Source organism: Anoplolepis gracilipes, chromosome 2 (assembly GCF_047496725.1).
Source record: "Anoplolepis gracilipes chromosome 2, ASM4749672v1, whole genome shotgun sequence".
Classification (NCBI taxonomy): Eukaryota; Metazoa; Arthropoda; class Insecta; order Hymenoptera; family Formicidae; genus Anoplolepis; species Anoplolepis gracilipes.
The window spans coordinates 11,645,944-11,663,894 of NC_132971.1; the positions used below are offsets into that span (position 1 = coordinate 11,645,944).

At 33.6% G+C, this 17,951-nt stretch overlaps 1 protein-coding gene across 2 annotated transcripts in view; it reads left to right on the forward strand.

Moving 5' to 3' along the window:
- Positions 1–342: 342 nt before the first annotated feature.
- The window catches only part of LOC140662757 (uncharacterized), a 54,511-nt gene continuing 36,902 nt past the window's right edge, over positions 343–17,951 (forward strand). The window contains exons 1-2 of one of the 2 annotated variants that reach the window (XM_072886381.1): positions 343–814; positions 17,381–17,626. In XM_072886381.1, coding sequence (XP_072742482.1) covers positions 711–814; positions 17,381–17,626 — 350 coding nt within the window. In that variant the 5' untranslated portion in view covers positions 343–710. Of the gene's footprint in view, positions 815–4,890; positions 5,429–17,380; positions 17,627–17,951 lie in introns of those variants that run through there. The other variant, XM_072886382.1, reaches the window with a different exon arrangement.

Consider the following 17,951-nt stretch of genomic DNA (forward strand, 5'->3'; position numbering starts at 1 on the left):
TATTTTAAAAAATATTAATATAAAATTATATTTTTTAAGAAAAAAAAATTAAATTCAAATTGATTAAAAGATTTATATAAATAAAAAAAATACATTTTATCATATCCTGAAACTTTTTATATTATTTTTTTTTAATTAAATGTCTTATATTTAAATATATGTATATATATTTGAATATAAAAGATATATAATTTGAGAAGAAAAGTTTCAGGATATAATAATGTATTATTTTATTTATTATAGATTATAGACTTTTTAAATTTGAATTTTTAAACATGATTTTTTTCTTAAAAAATATACTTTTTATTACGGGTAATTTTTAAAATATCAAATACATATACAATATATACATATATATTTAAATTTTATATATGTGACGTTAAAATAGACTTTTTTTCTCATAATGTATGCTAAAAAATGTCTTGCTAACAATAACATTTTTATTATCCGTGTAATCGGATAGAAGATAAGATTTAAATGAAATACTTTGCGCGCGCATTCCACTTATTTTAACCATTTCGAAAAGCCCGTCGATAACAATTGTATCAACATTCCGAGCATTCCAAGACAGTAGTATCGTACCTGACGCTAGAGACGGCCGCACAAAGTGTAGAGTCCACGGATACTGCTGTTTTTCGACGAAAAAGTGATCGTCTGTTAAAATCATCGCGACCCAAGTGACCTCGACTGCTAAATCCCTACGATGCAGCATGATCTCGATGGAAGGACAGAAAGCGAAAGCACACGTGGAAGGATTACTCGGAGATTTCCAGAGGGTAAAGAACGCTCGAAGATTGGACTTGTTGAAAATCATGTGAGTATTTTGAAAATATCTATCCGAATGGATGATTAAAAGCATCAGGAAGAGAGAAAAATGAATTTAAATGAATGGGCTTTGCTTTATTGGATCTCGTATTTTCTATCATCTTTTCGTTCGTGATCTCTATTCTCTTTTCATGGTATATATAAATATTTCGAGCTAATATTTAGAAATCAGAATATGTATAAGATTTAAATGAGAACACAAGCGAGAGTTCTTATATAATTTATAATTAGTCACTTTATAACATTTTTATATAATTTCCGACAAATCGCGATGATGTATAACATATATTCAATCACGTATGCACATATATTGCGAGTGGAAGACAAAAGCAGTCATGTTTGTTATTATTCTTTTCTCGCATCATTTTGTAAATAGAATTTGAGAATATCCGAACATATGACAAAAATATTAAGAAGAGAGAAAAAGGAAGCTCTTTCTTTCATTTGATCCTGATCTGTGTTATTTTTCTCTTTTCGTGATATCCTACGAAAATGATAATATTTATAAATACAAATGAGAATGAACGAGAGCTCCTATATAATTTATGATCGATCATTTTTATAATATTTTATATAAATTCCGACAGAAATCGCGATATGTAATAAATATTCATTCATGTGTATGTACACATTTCTATACATTGACGGGAGGGAAAACAAAACCAGAGCCATGTTTACTATTATGAGAAACAATTCCCTGACCTTCGCGGTTGTATGCCGACTTATGGTTGTAAATATGTAGTATTTTGGTGACGAACTGCTTTGAAGTGAAGAACGCAATATATATTATATACGTGCCATTTGTGATCATTATATTTTGCCATTGAAGAAAATTGTCGATACTCTCATCGTTATTATCGGCACAATTCATAATTGCTAGTCAATCCTCTTCTTTTCCTTTTTCTTTTTGATATTTTAAATCTTTGAAGAAATTTAATAGCAATTTTACATACAATGTAAATGTAAGAGAAAAGGATATGTGCAGCCTTTTCTCTTATATTTCATGTCAAATTGCTATTAAATATCTTTAGAAATAAATAAAAATATCAAAAACTTAGAAAGAAAGAAAGAAGATTGAGAGTAATTATGAATTGTCACGATATATGTATATAAGTATATATATTTATAATTAATAAATTATAATTATATATATTTATAATAAGTAAAGTATAGTTAAATATATTTAAATCGAGATATATATGTATAAATTATTCAAATATTTTCTTTTTTAATGTTAACAAATAACATAGTGAGTGCATTAAAATGTGAATTGCTCGTCGGAATAATAGCATCGTTAAAAAAGAAAAAGAAGTAATACACGTAACAAATCTGAAACTGGGGGTCTCTGCACTCGCTTACGATTGAATGCGCTTCACGTGACTGCTTGACAATTCACAGACGATGTGTGGATAGAATTTAGAAAGCAATCCTGCGAACTTATATTTACGCGCGTATAATCTGATATCTCGAAAAAAAATTACAAATACATTGATTGGAATTTTTTAAGAAAATGCACGAAAAATATGTACTTATATTTTTTTTCCTTATTAACTTTTGTATCGACTAGTACATTTTATTACAGAATTTTAGAAAGGCAAGAGAAATTCGCTATTTTTGAAAAGGCATAAAAAGTGAGAGAGAGAGAGAGAGAGAGAGAGAGAGGAAAATTTATTTGCATTCTTGTATACTTCGGTAAAGTTATATACGATGACTGTTAGCGTGCATCAGCACGCATTAATGCACCTAAGCTACTCACGTACATTACGTCTCATGCGATGCATTTGCAATTGTTGCACGCGATTGCAGGTAGAACGCAACAAGTAGCAGCGCCTTCCGCGTCCTTTCGAATTTTCGTTGCAGTTCTTCTAGATTCTAGATAGATTGTAAGATGCATTTCCGTGCGGGAATCGAGAGGGAGAGAGAAATCGCAGAACCAGCCGCGACTCTGAGTATATTCGCGAGAGATCGAAACGAGAGGAATAAGAAGAAACCGAAAGTATCGAACGATGTACTATTACATTCTATCAAGTACAGCGCGCGCAATAAATGTCGCGGATGTGAAAATAATTAAGATAAATAGAGACATTTAAATAAGAGATAATAGTGACAATTTCAAGATAATTTCAAGAAAATTATTGAAACATCATTTATCATTTTTACTTTATTTTAATGTTTTCATTGTGTATTTATAGTATTTAATTTTTCATTTATTGTAAAACAAGTTATACAAAAAAAAAAAAAATAATTTTCTGATATATTTTGTAACTCTTTTTAATAAGCAGTTAACAATTGCGGAGTACAATAGAATTAGCTGTCAAACAGAAAACAGACTGACCTTCGACGGTGTTGGACACACGGCTGGAATAACGAATAAGATATTAATCCGGATTATTATAGGACAATATACATATATACTTTTTATGCGGGTGAATCACGGCGAGGGAAGTTAGGATAATAACATTAACCACAAGCTCAATAGAAACGCGCAGTTAAAGATATCGTTTCCTGCGCTCTATTTTTCTCTCCAGCAATTATTCAAATTATTCCGATATCCGTCTCCAGGCATTTTATAAGAAAAAAAAAACAAATTGCATTGACGTCACACGCGCTGCACTTGCGATCATCGCCACTTATATGTCATCAAGATACCGGATTACACACGGGTGATCGTTTATGTCAAGTCAAGGCACAAAAAATATGTTTTATAAAATTTTAACGTTTAGAAATATGTGTAATAAATTTTTGACGATGCGGATTCGGTTTGATTTTTGATAAAAATGAATAATTAAGATTTTAGTAATGGATTTGAAAAGAAAATCTGTTAACGAAAAATACATTGAATAAAATTGTATAAAAAATTTTTTTATAACATTTTATAACAAACGTCTTATTCACATCTTATTAATAAAGGAGATACGACAGTTTACGAGATTTTATTAATTAAAAATTCTTTCTGTATAGTATTCTTAGACGCACACAGAAATGAGAAATAAACTCGCGATGAAAACTGAAGAAATATATTTTTATTTTACTTTATTTTACTTTGATATCGTCTTACTTAAAATTCTTCAGGATTCCTCGGGATGTTCAATTTCGTCATACATCACTGATTTCTACATTACATGGTACGTTTACACATACACATATGCGTGACCTCTCCCCAATACCAATGCACATCTATGGAACAGGTAAAACGACGCCACACACAAATCCATACGCAACCAGGAATGTTCTTCTGTGTATGTTTGCTTATATGTGTGCGCGTGTATGTGTATGTATTCAAGTAGAGAAGGAAGAGAACATGGCGTACCACTATGCACATAAACACACACACACTCAAGTATTCGCATTATCGTCTGCAAATAAAGGAAAAGAACACGTAGCACCGCTACACGCACAAATATCGTATCACACGTTCATGCTGCAAAGTGATGTACGAGGAGATTCGACATCTCAAGATATCCGAGGTATTTTGAACAAGATAATATTAAATTAAATTGAAATAAAATAAAACATTCCTTTAGTTTTCACCGAGAGCTCTGATTTCATCTATAAATATATATGTATCTTATGAGTAGATAAAGAATTTTCTATTTAAAAAAAATCTCATAATAAATTCAGTGAAATCTGACAAGACGTTTATTAAACCAAAATGTTATAAAAATGTTAGATAGAGAAAGAGAGAGAGAGAGAGAGAGAGAGAGAGAGAGAGAGAGAGAGAGAGAGAGAGAGAGAGAGAGAGAGAGAGAGAGAGAGAGAGAGAGAGAGACAGCGACGACACGCACACAAAGGCTCCGAAACATGCTACACCAGTTCTACACATGAATCAAGAATCGTACATGTGTATGCGTGTGCCAGGCAGGTAGTAGGAAAAGAATATGGCAAGCATTACACTCACCCGCGCACACCTTTCACATAAACAGGCAGGATGCAAAGAACACGCCGCGCCAGTTTACACGTGACACGCGCGCGCGCACGCGCACGCACACACACACATACACATCTGGCCAGGCAGGTGAAAAAAGATATCTGTACGTGCGTGCGCGTGTACAGGTAAGAGCGACGAGCAGGCGCGACACTCGTCCGGGGACCTGCCTCAGTCAGTGAGGTGGTGTTCACCGCCGTGTGTGGTGTCTCCTCGTGGTTCTCGTCTCCGCCTCTTTTCCTTTCAACCTCCTGCATCTGTACCATCCTGGGATCAGGTAGACGCACGAAGATGCGAGTACTGGCCTCGCGGACGAAGGATAGACCTTAGGAACCGCTCTTTCGCTCGCTGTGTCTCTCTTTCTCGATATCGCCTGGTAGCCTTGACGGGCGCCAGCCAGACTGGACATCAGGCGCTTAACCCGGCCTGGCCTGGCGAACACACGTGCGCCAGGAGAGTTGAGTGAAAGAGACTTCAGAACTCTCTCGGGTTCGCGAATTCGTCCTCTGAAGAAAATTTTCGTCTCTCGATCGTCTTTCTTCGCAGTAAGTTTGAAAGAATGACAGTATGTGCGATCGGTGATTCTCGGTGACGTGTGGCAACGCGAGTGCCGAGGATGTCGACGACGGACGTAGTCCGCATCGTGCAACAAGGAGCCGCGGCTGACGAGGACCAGAGGTAATCTCTTTTTCTTTCTCTCTCTCTCTCTCTCTCCCCTTTAGGATTTATTTCGGTAACCTCGCACGGTGAAAGGCCTTTCCTCGAGTCGGGAATCGGTGAAATATGGTCCGCGTCTCAAGGGTAGCGATAAAGGTTATCGAACCAAGATTTGTTTCGATGAAGAGTATGTTTATCTTTTATTCTTTAATACTTTCTAGTATCGGTTTTTCAAGATAGAAAAGAATTTGTGAAAAATATTATAGTTAGTTTACTGTTTATTATAGAACATTTGTCGATGATTAAACGCGCGCGATGCTCCAAAATATTATTCTCCAAAATTTTTAATATTTCAAGTCTGAAAAGAGAGAGCTGGAAGATATTTAAGATTGTCAGAAAAATTAGACCCTCTAGATATAACACGTATTGCAGTTTTAACTATCGGCTAGTTCACATAACCGGTTTGATATTTTCTTAAGGTGAAAATTATGATAAAATCGTAGGGTTTCTCGTTCACTTTGCAATGAGATAAAAAAAATTACTGGACACTACATATATATTATAATAAAAATTAAGATTCATCTATGTTCTTCTATTATAAACATCTAAAAATTAATCTTCAAATTTATATTTTTACTTATTTAAAATTAAATTATTTTGAAAAAACAGCTATGAGAAATGTAACTAAAAATTGTCAGAATTTCAAGAAAATTTAGTCTTTTAAATATGTGTTTTTGCAAATGTCTTTTAGATATGTTTTTAATCAAGTTTGGTAACCGAGTCGGTCGAAATATTCGACGCTTTTGAAGGTGTTCGTTGAGAGTAACAGTCGTGTCAGATTCGGACATCTGATCATGCGTTTCGTATTGCAGATAAATGGCAGGTTGTTAAGAGCGGCAGGAATTTTTAACTCGTAAATAAGATGAGGAGAAAATGATAGAGCGAGGAAAAGTTTCATAACGGATAAACGGGAGGAAACTGCATTCCATAACGCAAGATATTTATTAGAGCAATAGATTTTTTTCAATTAAATGTTTTATTACGAATATTTGAGAATAAATTATTTAATTAATTGATAAAAATAGTATATATTTATCTTTTTATTATTTTTTTATCTTCCTTCTTTCTTAAAAGAATGCAACGTTGTTCAATGTAATACAACTGCGATATTTCAATTTATTATTTAGTTATGTCTTTTTTATAATTTATCACTTTTATTGCTTAATTATTTTTACTATTTTTATTTATGTTATATTTTTAATATTTATTTTCGTGTTAGGGAATGTTTTTAACATATATAAACGAAGCGTTTTTAACATTGCACTCGAAAAATATTTGATGAAAATCTTCTGATCTATTAATTTATTTATCACAAATTCGTGTACATGAATTTTATACGCTTATTAGTTTTATTGGTGGATGCGTTATGCATTGTATTTCTCAAGAATCACGTATGTGTAGAATCACGATATATGATAAAATGTTTAATTTTTTAACATTTTGCTCCAATTTATGAAAAAGAAAATGGGTCAAGCTTGATAAAATTCGCAATCTTGTATCAATTATTTTTATAAAATTTTAGTAAATTAATTTCCTGTTTTTTAGACCATAGAAAATGTTAAAAAATTCTATCTAAATATCTGTTTTTCAATAACAATTTTAAAGATATTTAAAGAAATTTCAAAATGTTTTATTAAAAAAATTGTTACGATTTTATCTTCTGAAATTATTTTGCAGATAAAGAAGTGATAATCAAAAGAAATCAACTATAATTTTTAACATTTTAAAAATTTGTGAGCAAATTTTCTTTTGCAACAGAAATTGATGGAATTGATTACGATTTTGACTTTTATTTATTCACACATCTTGCAACATAAGCGCTTTATCAGCGTTATTTGCGTTACACTTTCTACTACTTGTTATCCATGGCAGTAAAGTCTGATGTACAGGCAGTCACTTGACAGCGCGACTGTCGAATACCGTCGTCAAATTGTCGCCAGGAATAAGACATTCTCGCGAAACCTGTTTCGACGTTATCCGGGATTACTCTGTCGCCTAAGCCAAAAGTATCTCCTTTGCTCTGCTCTATTCGTCAAACAGATTATTCCTTTCCGTTACTTGCCTCGGCAAATACGAATCATTATCTGCCACCAAGTTATCTTAATTTCTCACGCGCTAAAAGTAGAATAGTATACGTAATGTCAAAAGTAGTATTAATAGTGACTATATTTGCGTATTAATTATGAGAGAGACTGCAAATCCCCCCTCCCCCCTCTCTCTCTCTCTCTCTCTCTCTCTCTCTCTCTCTCTCTATTTATTTTTTTAATAGATAAATGTGTTCACAAAAAATTTAATTAAATAATTAATTAATTTTGAAACATTTATTTCAAGACAGTTTATTGATGTTTTTTTGGATGTTTAAAGTTAAGCTGCAATTATTTGTAAATGTGATTTATATTCAAATACTTGCTATCAGAAAAGGTGCGAAGAGATCGAATCCACATGTCGTGCACCTGTTGTACGAATGACTGTTCAAATCGAGATTATTGCGAAATCATCGAATCATTTACAAATAATCTTAAGGACGCGCACGGAGAGGAAATGTTTGAAAAGCATTTATTTGATAATTTAGAAGAGAGAAATGATTTTTCGCAGTTATTGAAAGTATAAATTATTGAACCTAATTTTCAATTTAAACCTAATGCTTTTCGTATGTCCAATAATAAGTTATCGATAAATTATTTTATGTCAATAGATTATTAGATTAGAGATGACTGTAAAAAGAGGGCCGTGTATGTATTTGCTCCCTCAAGCATTTCACGGAGTTTCAACAGCGGATAATCTTCCGCTTAAGCGTTTCTTCGTGGCGGAACGAGCGTGTAATTAGACACATTCTTGCATCTCTTCGTTTATAATGCCACTCCGCCGTGTAATTTGCTAATATTGCAGCATGGGTTGCAATTTCAGCTCCTCGCTTGCCACACATCTCGTGCTCTGCTCTTATGGGCGTTTAATTGTCGATATCGAAAAATCGCTGTAAAATTATTTAAAATTGTTCATGATTGGCATCAATCAATAAGCAGACTTGACCGTCGTCATCTTCGATCACGCTTAGCATTAGATTTCTCGGTCGGAGAAGGGAAAAAAAAGCCTACGCGATCGGAGAGGGAAATTTCTCGGAGGAAACTCTCTTGACTTGACATTAACTGGTAGAATTAATTTTCCTCCTTGCTTTACGAGACGGGGCTATTTACCTTCGTGACGAAGAAATCGAGAGAAGAGACGGCAAGGCGGCGTATAAAGACACACGCCATATTAGTCACGTTTCTCGATGGAAATACCATCGTTCTCTCTCTCTTTCCTTTCTCTTGGTCCTGCTCGCTCTTCCAATGTCAATGACTGCTCCCTTGGGGCTAGCTGTGACCCCCCGTGTGAACAAGTCTCGTCTTTCTGTGTCTCGTGAAGCCGGAATGGCGTTTTCACACGAAGGTGGAAAGAGCGAACACAATGTGTGTATATATATACTCGCATAATATTCGATGTTATATCACACGCGAATAAACGTGAGTTATATTAGGCTGCGAACACGTCGCGTTGAAAGGCCTCTCATTAGGGGACGGAAGGTACGAAAAGCGCATTCGAAGAATGTTTCTTTTCTAAAGAATAAATTGTCCTTTATCTCAAATCTATCCGTAAAGCTTATCACATTATTCGAATAATATACGATACATAAAAGTGGTTGGAAAAAATTAAATAAAAAATGGATGATAATATCCCTTGTAGATTCGGTATTTGTCTGTAATTAAGATCGTCATTTCGGATAAAAAGGATGCTTTTATTCGCTCGATAAGAGATCGAAAATGCAAAGATTGAGCATAGGAACGCGGAAATTTGCGCTCAGATATCCGGTCCGAATAGGCTCGGCGCGGACGTGGATTACTTGGAGAACGGACCTTAAACCTTTAGGTTGAGTAACGGTTCTTCCGGCGCGTTCATACATACATACCTTACCTTACCTACCTACCTACCTACTGTGGTGTCTCTACCTGGGGGAGGGGAAATCGCGATTTCTGTGCTGAAGCGGATGCAACGAAAAGTCCTGGCGAACCTGTCCTCCCTGGTCCCGCTTCTTCTTCGCGAGTATCGACGGCAGGCAGGGTCGACGCACCGAACGTGACGATATTTTGACGTGCCCGAGGCGGATTTTACTGTCGCCAGACTCGACCCAACACGTGACTCGTGCTCGATTCTTGCAGTTGCGTAAGTTTAGCCGAGCCGCGAAGGTGTACAGTGAATGAAGTATAGAGGAGCTGATAAAATATGTAGACAAGCATTGTTCAAATTCTTTCGAAAGTATAAAAAAGAAAAAAGTCTTTGCTCTTTTGAAAAGAGAGATTTAGAAGAATCTCTGTGCTAAAATAATACAGGTTATACATCTCTATTTTAAATATTTAAAAAAAACAACATTTATCAAACATTAAGCAAATTAATCTTTTTTTCACAAAAGATGTTAGAAGTAACTTCCACGAGCATGCAGATAAGCCTTAATAAGCTCAATCTTGTTTTTATCGAAAATCTTTTTCAACTCTATTGATGATATGTCTCTGATAAAGAAAGACTAATTTATTAATAATGTTTAATAAATATTTGACATAGATTACTTTCCAAACATCTTGCATAATGAATATCCAGTAATAAAAATATTATAAATTGTATTTTTTGCACTATAGTATACATTTTAATAGTACTTTATTTCATGCATGTTAAATTGCAGCAAAGATTTATCTTTCTCTTATTTTTCGTATCTCGGAATAAATTTTTCTTAATTATATATTTAGCTTTTTTATTAATTAAGATAACGTCTGAATTGTATCGGATAATTTATGTCAACTATACACTTTTCTTTTATTTATATTCTTTTGCCTATCATATTTCTTTAGCTTGAAACTTGAATTTTTTTGTTTCACCCACAGTTTTTCGATAAATCTTGAATATCTTGTTACCCAAGTTGCCCTTTATATTACACAAACCAAGATAATTTACATGTCGACCGATTCAGTAGCTAATCACAACATTCCTGTAATGCATTCCTGACAATTTAATTAAGATAATGGTGGGAGAATTATTGTTTCGTAAGCGACCGAATGATACACCGCGAGTCCTTCTTGCTAATTATTTTCCTTCCGCTCCAGATTTTTCAGTGACACGGGTAGGAAATGTCTTCGTCATTCTCGAGACATAACATTCCATACTTAGATATTGACCCATATGACCTGATTTCCTCTTTTCCATTGAATCTAAGGCATTGGAGTATCATTTGAATAAAACAAATAAGAAGGTTGTCTATTATTTAGAATTGTAGTAAGAAAAGAAGGGCCAATTACGGAGTAAAAAAAATTTTTCAGGCTTTTGTTATTCGAAATTACGTATGCATTAATTATATGCTTCTTGCATGATCCTAGACCTTCTTTACCTTCCTCACCCTTTTTCTTTTCTTTTTACTTTTACTTTCTACGAAGTTGGTTTTGTTAGCGAAAAAAGTATTTGTAAAGTATTCGTATTTTTTTTAAATTTGCATTTTTCTAGTACATATATATATATATATATATTAATTTTAACTTTTGACGTTTCTTTCATTTCATTCTAAACTGTTTTGTAGTTTTTTTTAAACATTTCTCGTACTCTAATGTTTTGAGTTGAGACTGCTTATTAAGTTCTTATCGCGTAACCACCGGCGTGGAAATTGTTGATAATAGTGTTTGACGAGGGAGTGTAAAAGTTCCAACAACTTTAACCCATTTTATGATGCTTCGTTCCTGTAAATCGTCATCGATATCGGTATGTTATATCAACACGGATTTTATATATAGCTTCCATATGTATACTGATACAAGTATCTACAAATATTGATGCAACAGATTATTTTTGTCAGTCAAGCCAGATAATCGGATAACACTTGTTTTCACGTAATTGTTATTTATTTTTTTTTTTTTTGTAATGCATCCCCGAGAAACATCGATTAGCAATTAGAGACGCCGTTACGGTACAGGATCCGCAACGGGATTCTGGTGATCAATGAGACGATACGAATCTGTCCTCCCACGATCAAACTTCCTGCACAAATATGTAAATCATTCTCATCTAGATACTAAATAATTATTTCCTTTTCCTATAAGTTTGATCGGTCGATACGCATTAAAATTTAGTTCTGAGAAAATTCCGCGTGCGAAAAATTCGAAGCAAGCCGATGGAAATTCAAAGCATCTACTCAAATTTTCTAAAAAAAAAACTCCTTGAAAATTCTTTGATCTTTTAGATAGTTTTGTTCAAAGTTCCAAGTAAAGAGAATATTTTAAAGATTTTTTGGTGCACAATTTTTTTTAATAAATTTTTTCATTGCACGCGGATTTCCAATTTTTTTTTCACTCATGGGACGGAAAAACACAAAGCCTCTTAAGTTTCAAATGACAGATTTGTACTGAAAAAACTGAAAATAATTTTCGTAAGATAAATATTTTTTACTTGCATAACATTTTCATTTTTTATCACTATAAAAATTACAATAAAGAGTATTGCATATTCAATATTTTATTGAGATATTAAATATGTAAACGGAAATAGATATGCATTTATAATATTCATTAAAGACTGATTCACTTGGTTTGCCGATTGTTTGCAATATATGAGCAAAATTATCAAGGAAAGAATTTAAAAATTACTCAATAAAATTTTCTTAGAATTCTCTGATTTTATAAAAGAAAGTCCAAGTTTTTCCAGGGAGTAGATATTTTGAAATCGAACGAAAAGACCATATTAGGCGTTCAATGCGGTTAAACGTCCACCACGAGGCATTATTGTCGTCTAATGTACGTCCAGGTCCAGTCACGCCCCCGCTAGCTGGGGCCCGAGCGAGTCGTGGCGAAGCGAGGTGAAGCGTGCCGAGGGGCCCGTCGGCGGCGGGGGCCCCGTCGTCGATCGACGAGATCGCGACGAGCCGAGCTCTCGCGAGGTGTTCTCGGCTGGACCACTCGCGTTTCCTCTCGCCGAATAATCCATCGATAACACGGGAGATTATGTGATTCGAACGCGCGTGTTCGCTACCCGGGTTTCCTCCTAACAATAAGTCGATGACGGGATCTGGTAATCGGTCATCCCTTTCGTCTGTTCCGAAACTGGTGCCTCGAAGTAACCTAGGTATGTCTATGTAAATCCAGCTGTCATTGGTGGTTTCTAGGTTGAGTGTATCGAGTGCAGTGTAGTTGCAATTGTGGATACGTTGAGTGAATGTCATGCAAGCTTTAGTGAGAATTCAGATGATGGTAAACAAACGATAGTAAGCAGTAATCGAGAGGACTAAAAACTTTGTAGAAATAATATATTTGTTTTTGTACTAATTTTATATTTTTTTAAATATTTGCTTTTACTGCTTATATTGTATATAAACTAGAAAACATTATTAGTTTTTAAAAACATAGCGTCCTTTTATGATTATTAGTTTTTTTTATCAAATTATTACTTTTGTCTCTTATTTATCTTTTTTTTTAAATTATATTTATATTTCATTAACAAACACAATATTAAATGTATGTACTTACTCAAATGTCATCATATGTTATGAGATTTCTTTTTGATCACATTTTATATATATCTATTTGAAATAGTACGACAAAAATTATTCACGTTTTCGATGCAAAAGAATGAAGTAGAAATTTGAATAAAAATTCCTAACATTTATTATTATAATGAGAAAATTTTTTTATAAATTGTACGAGTTTAAAAAATTTATCGCGTATAAAAATAGAGTTTCATTTTTACTTCTCAGATGCAGAAACTGATTGATCTTCTATTTTTAGATGCGATGATTAATTATTCTTTTCCATATATTACACACGATTAGGCAAAAAATAATGTAGAAAAATATTTTAACACGATGCGAAGACATTAAATAAGCTGGCGTTTACTTGATTGCTTAGAACCGGTACAGTTCATCTTTAAGCGTATCTCGTTCTTCAGAAATGGCAGTGCGAGCAACCGGATGTGCACGCCTATTCGCGTTTAAATTCCGCATTAATGCGAAGCGCTTATATTTTACGCAATCGAACGCGTCTACTTCTTTCAGTGAGGTTCAAGTATGGATGGGAAAAAAGTGCGTTATTATTCAGTCTACTTAGCTTCCTCATATCTTATTCATCTCTTCACTTACGTCCGCGATAAAACATATTCACGTATAGTATGTATAGTATAGTTGCTTTTAATTGTATCTTTTATTAACAAAAATTGGCAATTTTAATCCAGTTGATATCGCTCTTTTAAATAACATTATTTTTTTTTACATTAGTAAATAAAATTGTATCTTTTGAAAACAGTGCAAACGCATACTCTAGTCTTTAATAATAAAAAAAATAGCTCGTAATAAATAGCGAAAGATGCACTTTTGATAAATAAAATGTACAAAAGTACAAAAATACGACGAATAATTTTCTCGATTGCGGTATCCGATCCAGTTTGAGACGTTGTCATTACATCGCCGGATGTGAACGCAATGATTGTTCGCAATGAGTTTTCTCGACTGTCGGAGACGGAAGTGAACGAACGGCCAGGTGCGTAGCTGCATGTATGTGCCGTCTATTCACGCAATCTTCCGTCTTAATTTATTCTATCATACATACATGCATACATGCGTCTCTTTTTTAACCGGAGCCGGACTCAATTGGGCATCCTTTGTCGTCAAATTAAATTTCTCAGTGAGTTGTCGGGCTGTTTGCCGTTAAAATTATTCATGGAAACTCGCGTATCTTTCTCTTCCTCGGCGAAATAGTATTGGCTCGTATCTTGCCGGGTATGGAAATTTTCTTCCTGGACCGGACGACCGGGCAGCAACGCTTATTGGCATTCTACTCGTTTGCTAGTCTATTGCTATTCCTTCACACGATTCATTGTTCGTACCTGATCCGATCTGGAGAACGAGATAAGGAAGGAAAGAGTACGACTCGAAGAGAAAGAGAGAGAGAAAGAAGGAGAGTAGGCAAAGTAGGAGAGTAGACTGCATTTCATTATTTTAACACGCGAAACCGCAGAACGCATTTTATGAATAAGCTTTTTTTTCATGAATAAGAAATATAAATTTATACATACATAAAAAAATAAGCATCGTATTATATTGTACAAGAGAAGAATTAATAAAAATAAATTTTTATAGATTGAAGAGAAAAAAAGAATTAAGAAATGACGAAGGGCAAAGCCCATTTTTCAAACATTTTATATCTCGAACAACACACATTCAACGAAATTAAACATTACTTATAGCTAGTGTAAGTGTACTTATGGTTTGTGTACTTATGGGTTGCGTTAGCGTAATTTTTCCCGTTCGCTCGACAAACGGGAAGCGGGCATGTATACCTGGTGAAACACCCACGAGACACACGGCAATTATGCGACGTGTTGTTGGCAGTCAAGTGACGAGGTGTAGCAATCTTTCGCGCGTGGTACGTTGAATCTTTTTATAACAAAAGGAACCTAGATACGACTGTCCGTGAGTCACTGTGACAGCAATCAGTCGACACAGTCGTGTTTCGTCGTTTCGGAAAGTTCTTTTCTTTTTATTTATAAATTCCACGGTAATTTAGTACTCAGTCAATTAAATACTCGTTGGAAACTTATTTCGAGTCAGAGAAAAAACGGACCGTCTCTTGTCACAACTTCAACTGATTACCGTAATAGGTGCGTAATAATTTTAATAAAAAGGTAGGCCTTGTCAATGTTGAATTATCTTCGTTAAAAGAACTTGACGTTATTTTTCTGCGTTTATATACTTATCATTTACTTATTTATGACATTTTGTAATGTGAAAAATTATTGTTAAGAATATTTGAAAATACATTCACCGAGAGGCTTAAGGTTTACGATTAATTGCATAATTACACTTGTCAGCTGTGTGACATTTTGAGTAAATACATATATATGAGAGAAAGAAAGAGAGATTATATAATCTAATGAAGTTATATTTATTTCACACAATATATACGCGTAACACAATATTGTCAAAATTTTAATTAAATTATTTAAATTATTTCCTATTTTGTTTTTTCTCTTTTCTTTTCTCTTCTAAATTTCTATGTAAATCTTAATTTGTATGCTAATAAAATTTTAAAAAAACTAGAAAAGGGGCTTGTGAAAATTGATTCTAATTGTTCTACCGGATCGATCGCACGATCGCGCGAATCGAATACATCTATTATCGTATCGCGAGAGCAAAAAATTCGCTAATATTATAGTTAACAGTGTGTTTGTTCGCGCTCAACGAGGAAGAAAATCTCGCGGCGTGCAATTTTTGCGACCGCACTCGAGTGTGATGAAACAGTTGTTCATGATTATAATGGAGAACACGGCACGTCACGTGCGTCAGTTGCGTGAATAAGTCGTGACCATTATGACAACGACGGCGACGGCGACGACGGTGACAAGAAATTGCTGGTGATCGAGATTATGTATATCTTGGGCTCGCGGTTCGCCCCTTTTTATAGTTTGATGAATAATCGCGTTCGGCTATACATATATGTATATATGTATATGCAATGAACGACGCAGCCGATCGTTAATTACCCGCACTCTCGGTTGGAAGCAAACAATAATTAAACGTAACTACGTGTACAGGCGATAAAATCGCACGCCGCGCTTGGTCGCGTAAAATCCGACGCCCGAGAGAATTGTTAACGCTTGAATAACGTTTCGCTATTCGTTTAATTTATCCGCTTCTATTCAGCAATCGAGAAGATTTTACTAAAAAATTTGTTGAGATCGGGAGAATGACTACGATAAAGTTGATAAAAATAAGACAAATTAAGGAGTGATCTACTTACATTAAGAAAAAATGATTAATTGTAAGAATTTTTTTAAAGAATATTAGAAATTGAATTTATTGACGTTTTACATATGTTTTTATAGATGTTTAAACAGTACATCAATATTTTTAATTGCTGCACAAGATAATATTCATAAAAATATGTTGGTATTGAAAATTTTGAAAAATTTAAATCTTGTCTTAGTATTGAGTGCACCTTCGTAACAAAAATCTCATCTTGTATCATCTTGTCTTGATTTTATTAACCATTTTTATCTAATACTGAACAATTGTTTAAAAAATTAATTTTTGACACAGTGTTTACCTATAATTTAAGATCTATTATTACTATTTATGTCATTCGTCTATTTCCTAAAAATATTGTCTGAATCTAATTAGAATTTAAAAAATTAATATTTAATATATTTTTTATTTTCAATCTATTCAAGAAATAAAAAAAATTTCCACAAAATTGAAATACTTAGAATTGCATGGGATACCAAGACTAATCTTGACACTGTGTTGTTTTGTTTTGTTTCAAAACAAGATTTTTAATTAACAATTAAGATATTGTGTTTTTAATTAATTATCAAGACCAAAGGTATTCTGTTTTGGGAAGTAAACGAATGATATAAATAGTAATAATCTTAAATTATATTATAAAGATTACGTTAAAGAAATATTTTTAAAAAATTGTTATTATTAAATAAAAATTGTTAATAAAATCGAGACAAGACAATACAAGATGAGATTTTTGCTACAAAGATTTACTTAAGACCAAGACAAGATTTTAAGTTTCGAAAATTTTCTATAACTAATACAATATTTTTGCGAATACTGTTTTGTGCAACTCTAGAAATATTTAATTTTAAAATGATATTATTTTGTCATTTTTCAACTTTTTTTCTAATCAAATTAGATTCAAAATTCTAAAAATATCCTATTGAAAAAAATCTTTAAAAAAATATCCTAAAAATTATCAATTTTTCATACTGCTAGAGTAAACTAGGTCCTTGAACAATATTGTGCAAAAGTATAATTATTTAATAATAGTTTAATCGAGCGAAGTTTAAGGCGATAGGTCGACTTCGAAGGTACTTCGGGATCTCATGCATCCGGCTTTGTGTTCGCAGGAGGCTGAAGGCTGATCTACAGTACCTGAGAAGAAGGGGGCTGCTCAAGGCGTCCGGCGGCGAACTATCCCATCAAGGACGCAAATGCGCGCGATGCGGCGCGTCGTTCGGTAGATTTTACAACACCGGCGCGAGGTGCACGCGTTGCCGACACCGCGTGTGCCGGCAGTGTCGCATCGAGATCAGAAACCACGCAGCGAGTGACAAAGAAGCCGAGTGGATTTGTAACATTTGCTACAAAATTGCGTGAGTATCTTTTTGAGAGAGTCCCACACGCATTTGTACGGAAAATGTCAAATTAATCCTCCTTATTATTGAATGACAGTTTAAATAAAATAAGTTGTATTTTTTGCTCGTTATTATTGCACAGGAAAAATATAATTGATATTCTAACGATATTCAAATATAATATATCTAACAAATCCAAGAAATGGTGGTGTGTGTCTCGCTAATTCTTATTTTATAATAATTTTTTGGTTTTAAATAATACAATTTTACATAGACTTTTGCTAATTAATGTATGTGTAAGTGAGATAAAATTCCGAAAGCAAAATATAATACTTAAGTGAAT